Source organism: Theropithecus gelada, chromosome 8 (genome assembly GCF_003255815.1).
Source record: "Theropithecus gelada isolate Dixy chromosome 8, Tgel_1.0, whole genome shotgun sequence".
NCBI classification, from domain to species: domain Eukaryota; kingdom Metazoa; phylum Chordata; class Mammalia; order Primates; family Cercopithecidae; genus Theropithecus; species Theropithecus gelada.
Window position 1 is genome coordinate 51,145,873 of NC_037676.1, and position 12,982 is coordinate 51,158,854.

The window sequence follows — 12,982 nt, forward strand, 5'->3', positions numbered from 1 at the left end:
ATAGGGGTTTAAAGAGGTAATTACATTAAAATGAGCTTATTAGGGTGGGCCCTAATTCAATACGACTGGAGTCCTCATAAGAAGAGGGAATATGGACACACAGACCCACAGAGAAGACTATGAGCCGTGGAGAGAGGCTGTAGAAGAAACCAACCCAGGGCCAAGATGGACCAGCGGTCTCAAGAGCATTGCTTCATTTGTACAATAAAAATACAGCCAAGGATTTTGAGGGCAGCTGGATCAATAAATATTCATGATCTCTGGCCTGGTTTCTGGATCTTACTAGACACTTCTCAGACCCAGAGCTTATGCAGTGAAGGAGGGCTGGGTTCCCATGAGTAGGGATCCTGTAACACCATTGGAAGTGCATCTGAAAATCATTACCCTAGTTCTTCCATGAAGGGATCTAAGGGATGTTATGCATTGTGGAAGTGAAGTACATGACATTTTGAGGACTTCTCATACAAAACAACTATGTTGAAATAGATTCTCAGGGGTCAGAAATGTCATCATAACTTGCTTGTTAGGGCAGTATGTATAGGAGCCCTGACCCAGGTCTGGTTTACTCTTACTCTATCCACTGGTCCTAATGGTCAGTTCCCTGGTCTGCAAATGTAAAATTCACGTGGGCCCAATCCGTGGCTGGCAGAACCATCATTTTGGTCACTGCCCTGTGGTGGAGGAGTGATGTAGTAGGCAAGGCTTGGTGCAAGCTTCCAGAACTTCTCCCTGTCCTTCCACCTGCCCTGTGTCATAGCCAAGATACTAAATGTTTTAAAAATTGCATCCTGGGAGAAATGGCTGATATTGGTGCGACTTTTGAAGATATAAAGAATGAGCTGGGCGTGGTGTCTCATGCCTGTAGTCCCAGCACTTTGGGAGGCTATGGCGGGTGGATCTCCTGAACCCAGGAGTTCGAGACCAGCCTGGTCAACATGATAAAATCCTGTTTCTCCAAAAAAATTTACAAAAATTAGCCAGGCATGGTGGTGTGCACCTGTAGTCCCCTACTTGTGGTGCTGAGGCAAGAAGATCACTTGAGCCCAGGAGGTGGAGGTTGCAGTGAGCAGAAAGGGCACCCCTGCACTCCAGCCTGGGTATCAGAGTGAGACCATGAAAAAAAAAAGGTGTCTATAAAGAATACATGAGTGGTGGCTGCCATTTAATTTAACTACTGGGTCCCTATAAAAACCAGCTGGTTCCAACAGATAATGGTAGACTTCTAAAGATTCCCTGGTTGGGGGAGAGGTGGTAAATCAGGAGAAGCTCAGATGCCACAAGCTTCTAGGTTTTCCTTCCCAATGGTGTCACATAGGATACACTGAATTCTTCCAGTGAAGATATGTGACATGTACAAAATGCTACCCATTAGGAAAGTGCACCTGAGTCTCAGAGCCCAAGGTTTTTATGGAGGGTCGGTTATGCAGACATAGAGCACTTGCCTGACTTTCTTCTGTCACTGAAGTGCCAGATCACCATCGAATGCATGTTGCTCTAAACTATCCAGACAATTGGTACCATGTGGCTAAACACCTCAGGAATGCAAAAATACTCCTATGGGACAGAACATTCCAGAGGCTCATTCCCAGGTGCAGCCAAGGGCGAGCCATATGAACAGGACTTTCTTGCAACTGCACTTTTCCCACACATGCACCCACAGCTTACAAAGGATGTGTGACTAGTGGTTCAGAAAGTTCAAAGATGAAGATATGGGTCTGTCCTCTGGGTAAACCGTTTGTCTCAGAAGAAGTGCTGGTCAGGAAACACAGGAGAGGGTAGGAGTCACTGTAACCTCAAGTCCTCTGCAGTGGCAGGAATTAAACTTCATCCCACTCACCTTCCTTGTATAAGTTTTTCCAGAAAAAGAACCAATCTGAGCCCCTGAGGAGATGCTCCTCAGGGATGAACTTACTATCCAAAGTCATTGGATTCAAGCAATGCAAAGGCAGGCTGTGGGGTCTGGTAGTGCTGCCCAGATTCCCCTCCAGGACAAGCCCACCAAGGCCCACTCACTGTAGTCCAGCATCTCTCACTGCTCAGCCCTGCTTTGTTTACTCTCTTTCAGCATTTTCCCAAGAAACATCTTTAATAAAACTGTGGGCAGATTTGTCTGTCTTCCAGGGAACAGAGCCTGGAGTTCCTACAGTCAGATAATCAGATGCACGTTGCATTTCATAGATGAGGATCTGAGGCTTATCAAAATAAGCAGCTTCCTCATATTAAGAGTGGGGATTTGTGGGGAAATGGGAGTAACATAGACTGGGGGGAAATGGTGTTTAAATTTCGATCTGACATGAAAAGCAATCAAAATTTAAACAAAAACAATTTGATAATTCTTTGCTCTTACTGATACTATGGAATGTCTGCTAGACAGTAAGGTGTGTTTATGTTCCCAAACTGTTTCATAGGCTTCCAAATTATCAGTATATTGACCATTACTCAGAGTAATTATCCAACTCACTGGGTGTAGGATTTGCAAGCCAGAAACACAGACCTGGCTTGAGCTCGTTATGTTCATTTAGATGCTTTGCCACAGGAAGGAGGAAGTGTGACAGTATTGAAAAAAACCAAAAACCAAAACCAAAAAAAATAAGTGCAGCTCAGAGAATCCTAAAGAGAGAGCATACTGAGGAACAGTCTTTGCACCAGGAAGGGGAACTCACCCCATCCAGTTTATGAGTTAACATTGAGGCTGAGGTGGAAAGATCTTGTTGCTGCTAGTAGATTTAACTACCAGAGACATCACTCAGCTGCTCTGTGGCTTTCTAGATGGTGTCAAGGATGTCTATGGAGGAAACCTCAAGAATCCAGACCAGTGCTTGCTAATAATTGATCAAAAAGTGTTTTTATAGTATGATTACTATTTGGCAGCCAGGCAGGGAGGATGCAGGGCAGAGGAGAGAAGATGAAAACTGAGATTAATTTGGTTTTTAGTGTTTGCATATTTGCATGATAGGCAACTGACTCATTATTCCATCCAATAGTAATACAGATATGAATCAGGAAGTCATTTACCTTAATTTTCTTTTGCTTTAAGGGACTCAGGAAAAAGGGCAAAAGAGAAATACTTGCAAGTTGCATAAACGATGTAAGTTAGGACATGCGGTGGGAGTGAGGCTGCCACATTCAAGTGGAAGGAAATGACTAGGACTGCTTAGCAGAGCAAAAGATACGTGTTAGGATCAAGGACAATAAAACATTCTGGTGACATCAGCCTTTGCTCCTTGCCAGTTCAGCATCTGAAGACCTATTCTATTTTGGAGGAACCTAACACTCTGTGCCACTCCCTATTGAAGTCCAAGTTGATTTTCATGGTCAGAGTGCAAGCTAATCTCTCATAACAATAAGAACATGATACGGCCTAGAAAGAGAATTTTATTTCATTCTCTGGTACTAGCCCTGAGGTGGGAAAGCTATTCTCACAGTGTGGCCTTTTCCAAGATGGTTTTGGTGAGTAACATTTTCCAGCCAGTAAGCCAAAAAGAAGTCCACGCCAAGTGGCTTGGTCTCTAAGGAGATGATCTTAAAGATGAACAACACACTTCTCACAGTTCACTGGCCCAGATATATTCCCTGTTGCAAGGGAGGCTGAGAAATGGGTTGCCTAGTTGAGTGGATGATGCCTAATAAATGTTAAAAATGAAAGAAGAGAATAGATACTGAAAGACAGCAGTTTTTGCTACAAGGATACGTGTCTTCTCCATCTCCATGAAGCTAGAGGCAATCGCCTGGCCTAGGGTTAACCACTAAGTTCAGCCCGCTGGGGGCTTTGTGTTGGCGGCTTCGTCATAGATGACAGCAGACCCCTCACCATTTTCTGCCTGTGGTGTGACTTGGGCAGATGCTTCTCTGCTTAAATGTACTTGGTTCTTGTCATTTTCTAAGCCTGCTTTTTTCCTGAGTGACTCCCAAAAGTGCAATAGCTCTCAGGACAGAGTTTACAACATCACATAGTATGGGTTGAAAAACAGGATTTATCCCGAAAGCGTATGAGCCAGGGGTCAGTAAGAGAGGGCACTCAGCCCCAATCTCTCATCCCCCAAGAAGCAGGAGGGCAAGAATTTTCTGGGGAGCATACTGTAATATTATGTTGTTTTGTGCTGCCTTCTTCTAGATAAGAACAACTTTATCAGTGGATCACTAAACAGCCAGAGTGTAAGGAGGCAGATTCAGGATGCCCACGGGATTTAGGGAGCCAGCTCTTAGAGACTGTCTAGAGGAGCCAGCAGCCCAGCCCTTGGGATGTGTGGCTGTGGCAATTTTAGCTCCAGTGCCATGGGAAGTGGTTTGGGTGCACCTGCCGTGTCCTGGCTCTGGCAATTCATGTACCAGATGACTCCGTATAAGCTCCCAGGATCTTTCCTGGAGAATCCTGCTCATGAGAGCACACTGCTCTATGCTTCCTAATCATTGTATCAACTGACCACTATTCTCCCAATAAATTGTTTCCTGATTCTAGATGAGACTGGTTTCTGTTGTACAAAATCATGACAATTAATGGATAGACTACAGACGATTCAGAGAAATATAAAATTTAAACAAACAATTGAATTATATGTGTTGAAACTAAAATGAATTTCAAATAAAGTTAGATATTATTATTTCCTTTTTCATATATTACTTGTGGAGGCCCAGAGATAGTCAATAACTAGTTTTTGGCAACCTTTTCCACAACAATTAAGAAATGAAACAGTGTTTTAATGCAGATTGCCATGTGTTTATAGAATACATGCTACACATATTCATTTGCAGCATTAGTTATTAGGAGTGACTATGCTATGCTTAATATAGTACATTTATTGGCCTGAATATCAGGACACACTTAAAATTCTTGACATCTTGTATGAACAATCAGATACTTTATAACCACAGATTGGAATAAGATCTAGACATTTTAAGTCTTCCAGGACAGTCAGATATTGATCCTCTCTTACTGCACACTTGGCCAGTGGTTGTGACAACATAGGGTCATGGTGAATTATCAGCAAGTTTGGCCATTGTTCTTGCCATGGATTTCCATGCTCCAGAAACCAGCAATCTGATATCTATTTACTACTGCATCCAATGTCAATAAATTTAGAAAGGGTAATAGTATCTTACATGTGATAAACAGATCATCTCTCAGAAGGGTTGCAGTTGACTAATTATAACTTAGTCTTTCTGAACCCTTTCTCAACCCTTTAAGAGGCTGATACCTCAGTAGGGCACATCTTACAACTTGTCTGAACAGGAGTGTGCAGAGGACAGCACCATTTTCCCTGCTGGTTTTCAGCATGTCATTGGAATCAGGCACTCACTCTCTTCTTGTCATTATCAAGTAAAAATGTTAGCATCCTCAACTCTAGGACAAAATACTCACTGAGAATGTGATTGTGATTAATTTTAGTACTTGGGTATTTAAAAAAAAACATGAATCAGCAATCAGGTAAAAATTACTCTAATTATGTCAGTTATAGCATTTAAATCTAAGCCCTGTTGTGACTTTTTAATTATTACCCAAGAATGTAATCCTTATTACCAGGCAAAGAAGGAATGCATTGGTTTTATTACATTTTTGGAACCTAAACTACCATATCTGTCAGGTTTTGTGCTGGGCATTGCTGAAGCTGAAATGAATACAGGCACCTCCATCTTTGACCTGCTCACAATTTAATATGTGAAAGAAGTAAATAACTTAATAAAATGTGAGTAGTGTTATAATTCAAAGACACAAAAACTAGGGTCAGGTGAGAGTGGTAGCTGAACGCCATGGTGCCACTAGCCAGGAGAGGTGGGGTGGCCTAGTGGGTGGGAGAGTACAGGGGACTGAGAGAACACTCGAAATGAACCTGCAAACTAACAGCCAAAACTTATGAAGAGATCTCCTGCTCAGAAAGCCAGCCAACAGAGTCACAACTGTGACAGAATGCACATGGAATGATGCTGATTTCATAGAGGGTTTCAACCAAGACTTCATAGTAACCATGTTAAAGATGGTCAGAGAAACAAACGAAAGAATTATGAAAAACAGGACAGAAATAAAGCAACTAAATTTACATAGGTAAATATATATACAAACATACATACGTGTGTGTGTGTGTGTATACATACATACAAGCTAAATTTTAGGTACAATATAGTTAAAAAGAGAAGCAATAAATTGGAAGAAACACTGTGGTACTCACTCAAAATGCAGTGCAGACAAAGGTTAAATTAACTAAATTTACTTTTATATTAAGGTTTTAAAGTATACACACGCATATAAGTGACTGAGACATAAAAATTATGTAGGAAAATCTCAATATCTAAAGTTCAAATTATGAGTAATTCCATTACATGAAATTACTCAAATATTTCAAAAAACAGATATCATTAGGAAAAAATACAGTTAAAGGATGCTTATAAGTGATTGTTACAGCAAGTTGAAAATTAAGGGATGCAAAAAGACATACTTGATGATTACTTAGAGAAAAAGCTGGTACAATAATATTAATATTAGACTAATTAAACAAACAGCACAGAGGTAAAATGTTAGTCATGATAAAAGAAGACAAAGGCAAATATCCACTCAGACAATATTATAATCGTGATTATTGTGTGCACCTATCACAAAACTTCAAAATTCATAAAACAAAAATTGATATAATTAGATGATATACTCATACAGGAAACTGGTAGATCAAGCAGTAACACATTGGTAAGTATAAGAATTATTTGCTTATAAAAGTTAAGTAATGCAATCTAGCAGATACATGTAAAATAATGGCAGTATACAGCAAATAAATAATGTTTATTTTTCTCAAGTGGACAGAAAGCCACTTCCATAGACTACTTCAAAAATGAGTAAAAATCAGAAATTATCTCATGACAAGGCAGAAGATTTAGAAATCAATTAAAAGATAGCACTTAGTCAGAAAATAATAGGTGCTGGTGAGGTTGCAGAGAAAAAGGAAAGGCTTATACGTTGTTGGCAGGAGTGTATATTAGTTCAATCCTTGTGGAAAACAGTATGGCAATTCCTTAAAGACCTAAAAACAGAACTATCATTTGACTCAGCAACCCCATTACTGGGTATGTGCCCAAAGAAATATAAATTGTATCATAAAGACGCCTGTAATCCTAGCACTTTGGGAGGCCGAGGCGGGTGGATCACGAGGTCAGGAGATCGAGATCATCCTGGCTAACACAGTGAAACCCCATCTCTACTAAAAATACAAAAATTAGCTGGGTGTGGTGGCGGGCGCCTGTAGTCCCAGCTACTCGGGAGGCTGAGGCAAGAGAATGGCGTGAACCCGGGAGGCAGAGCTGGCAGTGAGCTGAGATCGCACCACTGCACTCTAGCCTGGGCAACAGAACAAGACTCAGTCTCAGAAAAAAAAAAAAAAAAAAAGAAAGAAAAGAAAAGAAAGGGCAAAGCAATCTATCTGAGAAATGTTACTGAAATCAGAATAAAACTTAGCTTTTGTATCAGTAAATGATATTGATACAATGTCATAAATATCCTCTTATTACCCATGATTTCTATTTGTCTCTTGTCATTCCTGCTAGAATTTCTCACTCACGGTCCACCTGTCCATCAAGTTCTACTGACTCTGTCCCACTTCCGGGACGACTTCAATGTTGCCTAGAGCGTTTTCTTTCTCTCCTTTGACAGTGGGACTCTGCCTTGCCTCGCTGTAACTGTGGGAGGGTATGTTCGGTCTCCCTAGCCAGATAGCAGGCTTCTTGTGCATCCCACACGTGCCCAGCGTGGTGTTGCAGGTGGAGTGTGTGATTGTATCTAAGGCTGAGGAGACACTTGCGTATCGCCTCCCTCTCTGTAGTCACCAGCGGTTGTGATATTAAACAGGCTGAGTCCAAAGGAGCATCGGGCCAAGTCCTTCCCTGCTGACTGCAGCCAAACTTGGCAGGCTGCCGCGTTCTGAGGGCCTTTGGCTGGCTGGAGGGCAGACGTGCAGGGAGTGCTTGCTTGCCGCCTCTGACTGGCTGTGTGCCCACCTCACTCCAAGTCACCCACAGCTCAGGTTCCAGCCAGCCTGGGGCTTCTAAATATAAGGTGTGCTCAGGGGTCCCCGATCACGCGCCTGCCTCTGGGCCTGCGTGGGTGGTGCAGCCTCTCTTCAATCTCTAAGAACTGGTTCTTTCAAAGCGTGTATTTTCTGAAGAAACTTTAGAACCGCGTTTATTTAAAGAACGAATTGGAGAAAACAAATAGGTGAGTAACTACTTCATGGCTGAGTTAACACTTTTTCTCTGACCTTTAGGTCTGTTGTAGATGGAGTAAGTTCTGTGCATTGTGTATAGTTGGACGTATAGTTTTTCTTTCTTTTCGACCTAAATGTACTACTTAATTGCATCTTTTTATTGCAATATGTTTGGTTGAACTTTTGCTTAAACATTTAAATTCCTTTTATCAGATACTTATTACATGGTAAATGATAATACTTTGTAACAGTCACGTGGAAAAAAAGAAAACTCCCTGTTATTCATATCAATGCCTCTTTTCTCTGTTGCTGTTTCTCAGATTGATGCTCACAGCTTCTTGGGTGCTTTCTCACGGGTAAAGCCATGGCATCGGTACCTTCCATCGGTTGCCTTCTAGCCAGAAATCAGTATTATCGAAGTAAGTTGCACCATCATAGAGACATCCCTAGGTAATATGATTTGAGGTGATGTTTGTGGGATATTGTTAACATAGGTATCATGTTACCTTCAGAACTTAAGGGAGAAAACTAATTCTTGGTGACAATGAAGGAAACAGGAGGCCTCAGGGACCTCTCTGACCCAGTGCTGACAGCCACTTCTTTGTTCTAGCTACGTTGTATTGATGAAGCCATTGACACTTAAAAATCAGTGAACATCAGCTTATGTTTCATTACAATGTTTTAATTTTATGTACCTTGCATTCTGTAAGATCCACTAAAAATGGATAATTTTACATACATAAAGTATTATTCAACTCCTTAGAAAAGAAAGGATAGCATGATTTTGCTTCAAAAACTTTCTAATTTCCATCTTCTGCTATGGATAATAGGCCAATTTCTATCTGGCCAGTTTTATTTTTATTAATCTATCCATCTGTTCATATTCATAGCCAAATAGAAAATTGTAGCTTCTTAGAGAAGATTGAGAAATTTCATAAAATAAAATAAGCATTTTAGAACCAAATTAGTAGTTATTAAAAGTATCTATGGCAACAACGCATAGAAAACTCTTCTTTCAAGGGTTGCTCATAGTATAAGTTTTAGAGACAACCACTGATTTATTTATTTTACAAAAGTTTATGCTCATTTACTTGGTGTTATTTATCCACAGGAGTTACTTTTATATTCTGATCTCATAAGAGACATAGGTTTTAAATACAAGTTTAATAAGACAAAATGTTTGTTCTTTCAAAATAATTCCTTAATTCCTAGATTTGATGACTTTTGTAGAACTTTAAATATATATGTATGTAATATTTCTAATGTAGTACGACAATATTTATTCTTGGTCTTGTTCTTTCTTAGTCTTTGAATCTGAAAACATTTATAATACATTTTAAATTCAACATTCATATCCAAGGAGAGGGTGAGTTGCCTGCCTTGGAAATGACTATATCTTATCAGTAGAACATAGTATTTCTTAATATAGCAGCTTTCTATTGATTGGTAATTTGATCAGTTTTTCAATTCACGAATTCACAAGCTAGGAATAAATGATTTCAAACCATGCTACTTGACAGTTTGTATTTAAATGATGCGAATGTGCTTGTCTGGTTGCCAGTTATTTATTTGTCTAATATCATTTGTTTCCCACAGAGTCCAGTGTTTCTTCAGTTAGTTCTTTAACTGGCTCTGATTCCATTAACTTCATAGATGATGACAAATCACAGCAAGGTACTTAGTTATTTCTTTCAGTGCCATCCGTATTATTTCTTTTTATTTTTAGTCTCAAATTTGTTTGATAAGGAGTAATACAAATTTTATTTGATAGGGTTGCCTGAAGTGGCAGAATCCACCTGGTGGTTTAAATTCTTTTTCCATTCTGAACCTGTGCTTTCAAATGTGAGAACAAAAGATCTGTCTGCTATTGGGTGAGTTTTAGCCTTCTCTGGTAAGGGCAGTTCTTACTTAGTGAATGAAATAATGCACATGGTATGTGTTATGCTACTCACTTAGGGTACACAATTGTCTCTTGAGAGCAGTAAGCCTTGCCTATGAAGTGTACCTGAAGGATGAGGGTGGCACTAACACAGCTCCCTCCTTGAAGGTCGCTGTCAGGAAGACCATAGCGCCCTTTCCAGTTCAGTCACTCAAGAGTGGTGAAGTCATATGCCAAACTGTGTCATTGTTTGGCGGGCGATGGACTGAGAATCAGAGGAAAGGGTCTAAATTTGTTTTGCCCATACCTTCAGGAAAAGAATAACCATTGTCTAGTTGTTGTCTTAGATAACCTTAGAATGACACTGCTGATTTTGATTAGCTTCTGTGTGGTGCAAATTACTAGGCAGGTTGAATTGGGGGTTTGTGTGCAGTTGTTGTTTTCAGACATTTTGAACTCAAACACACTGACTAGCACAGTTGTTATTTAATATATTTAAACTACTTATTTTGGATTTTAGACATTTGAATACCTAGTAACTAAATGGAATAGAAAGAATCTATAATAAAGGGATTCATAGATGCCAATGTTGAAATACAGTGATTTTGATGGATTTTCCAGCTAAGACAAATTTAGAATCATTATTTAAAAATAGAATCATTATTTAAAATATTTTAAAAAGCCAATGCAAGACTAATTGTTGGAAAGATGTTTTCTCGACACTCTTTATCAAGTTTATGCATGTGAATTATCTGGAGAATGTTTCGTTTATTTATCCCAACCTCTCAGACTACTATAAAGTCAACCCAAATTACAGATGAGCACTTTGTAGTTGATCATCTTTGCACTGCCATTCAATGAACATGTTGGTAACGGTTGCCTGCCTTATGTAGCATGAACAGTTGATTCTGACAATCAAGATCCTCTGCCTGCTGCAGTGGCCCATACGTGAACGGCTCCCCGTCAGCGCCCCAGCTACTCCAGGACTCTTCTCCTTGTAAGAAGACAAAAATGTGCCTGAGATCTCACTTATGAGACAAGATCACAGCAGTCACTGATATAGCAAAAGTTTAGGCATTTTTCTCAACACAAAGACTATCACCGCAAGTGGCACTTGCTACCTGGTGCATCTTTGAAAATTGTGCCTTTAGAAACAAGACACCCCTTTGAAGTAATATGCCTTCAAATGTTGTGATTTACATAAAGTAGCTCTTTCATTACTTATATCATTTTTATTAAAAATCTTAAGTTAGATTATTTTTTTGTCTGTTGAGCGATTTATTTATTATGCTTTAAAACTGATGTGTCAGTGTTTCACATAATGGTTTAAAGGGCATTGAATTCAGGCTGAGGCAGGAGAATGGCGTAAACCCGGGAGGCGGAGCTTGCAGTGAGCTGAGATCCGGCCACTGCACTCCAGCCTGGGCGACAGAGCGAGACTCCGTCTCAAAAAAAAAAAAAAAAAAAAAAAAAAAAAAAAAAAAAAAAAAAAAAAGAAAATAATTGTAAAAATTCAATTTTTTTTTAAATAATGAAGGTTGGAAATAGCATATGTATCGTTAAGTACATTACCTGCTAAATAGATTACCATACAGCTAACCAATTGGTCATTGTAGAGACTTTAAAATTCTTTATTTTAAATAACATTTAATAACATGGAAAATCATATTATTGTATTAAAAACTGGCCTAATATGCCATATATAGTACAATTTTAGTTGTATTAAAAAGTTACATATGCATAAAGATAGACAGGAAGGAACTATACCAAAATGCTGACAGGGCCATTTCTGGAGATGGGATTATGGGCGTTTTTCATTCTCTTTTTAATATATTTTTCCATATCTGTAAATTTTTCTAATATGCCAAGTATTGTGTATAATTAGAAAACAATAAATGTTAATATAAAAAGGAACACTGAAATTTTCTGAATAAGTGTATTCCCTACATTGAGTAGAATAGCTCTCTCTGTTCTCTGAATATTGGGTAAATAATACTTAATAAGTTTCAATTGATAAGTTTCTGTATATGGCTTGCAAGTAGTTTTCAGAGTGAGATGTAAGGCTTAGATATCAGGGATGCTCACTCACTTAGCGGTAGACATCACTGCAGTTATGGGGCCAATGCTGACATAAACATCCAGTGGAGCACACATAACCCTTAGCAGGATGGTCTTCCTACCCAACTACATAACCATGACAGAGCATCCAGGCTGGCCATTGGCAGTGACAGACATTGCAGACAGATCATTTACCTGTTCCGAATGGGAAAGGCATTTCTTCAAGCTTGTGTCCCTTTATCACATAGCTGTTAATGAAAGGACTCAAACATCCCTTTGATCCACATCACTGTCTACATGTGATGGCTTTCCTGGTGGCTGCCTGCATAAACACATTTTCTCTATTTCTAGAAGTGGATTAAATTGTAGGAGTATATATATTCACTTGATTTTGGTTCAAATTAAATCATAGTAATTAAAAACGGATTTTTTTTAAGTGAGAGAAAATATAATGGCAAACTCTGGAAAGGTTCTGTTTCTACTTTAATATCATCAGCAAATTCTTTTTTTTCTTAACTACTTGATATATGAATGAACAGATTGCTTGTTTAGGTTACTTGATGAAGTTTGCAAAGTAGGTTAGCAAGTTGGCATTTACTTTGTTTACTCAGAAAAATACCATTTGTTAAATTACCTTATTTGGGAGGGCTTATATATTTGTAAAAATTACAGTTTTTATATTAGTTTAGACTAGTGTTGCTCTTTCTGAAAATTATTACTATTTAAAGTAATGGAATTTTACATAAAATTTTAAGTCAAACAAAACTATGAATATATATAGTAATTAAATATTTTGGAGTAGTTACACACACATATGTGAAGGTAGATAGATGAGATAGACAGATAGATAGATACATTTAAA

The 12,982-nt window shown here is 38.9% G+C and overlaps 1 protein-coding gene across 2 annotated transcripts; it reads left to right on the plus strand.

Moving 5' to 3' along the window:
- The first annotated feature begins 8,054 nt into the window (after window positions 1-8,054).
- Window positions 8,055-11,321, plus strand: PPDPFL (pancreatic progenitor cell differentiation and proliferation factor like). Of its 2 annotated transcripts, none has more exons than XM_025394814.1 (5): window positions 8,055-8,194; window positions 8,504-8,602; window positions 9,780-9,857; window positions 9,955-10,054; window positions 10,956-11,315. In XM_025394814.1, the coding sequence occupies exons 2-5, from the start codon at window positions 8,548-8,550 to the stop codon at window positions 10,966-10,968; spliced, it is 246 nt and encodes an 81-aa protein (XP_025250599.1). In that variant the 5' UTR covers window positions 8,055-8,194; window positions 8,504-8,547; the 3' UTR covers window positions 10,969-11,315. The 2 variants fall into 2 exon arrangements, with proteins under 2 accessions (XP_025250599.1, XP_025250598.1); XM_025394813.1 differs by having other exon boundaries at window positions 8,058-8,194; window positions 10,231-11,321.
- The last annotated feature ends 1,661 nt before the right edge of the window (window positions 11,322-12,982 follow it).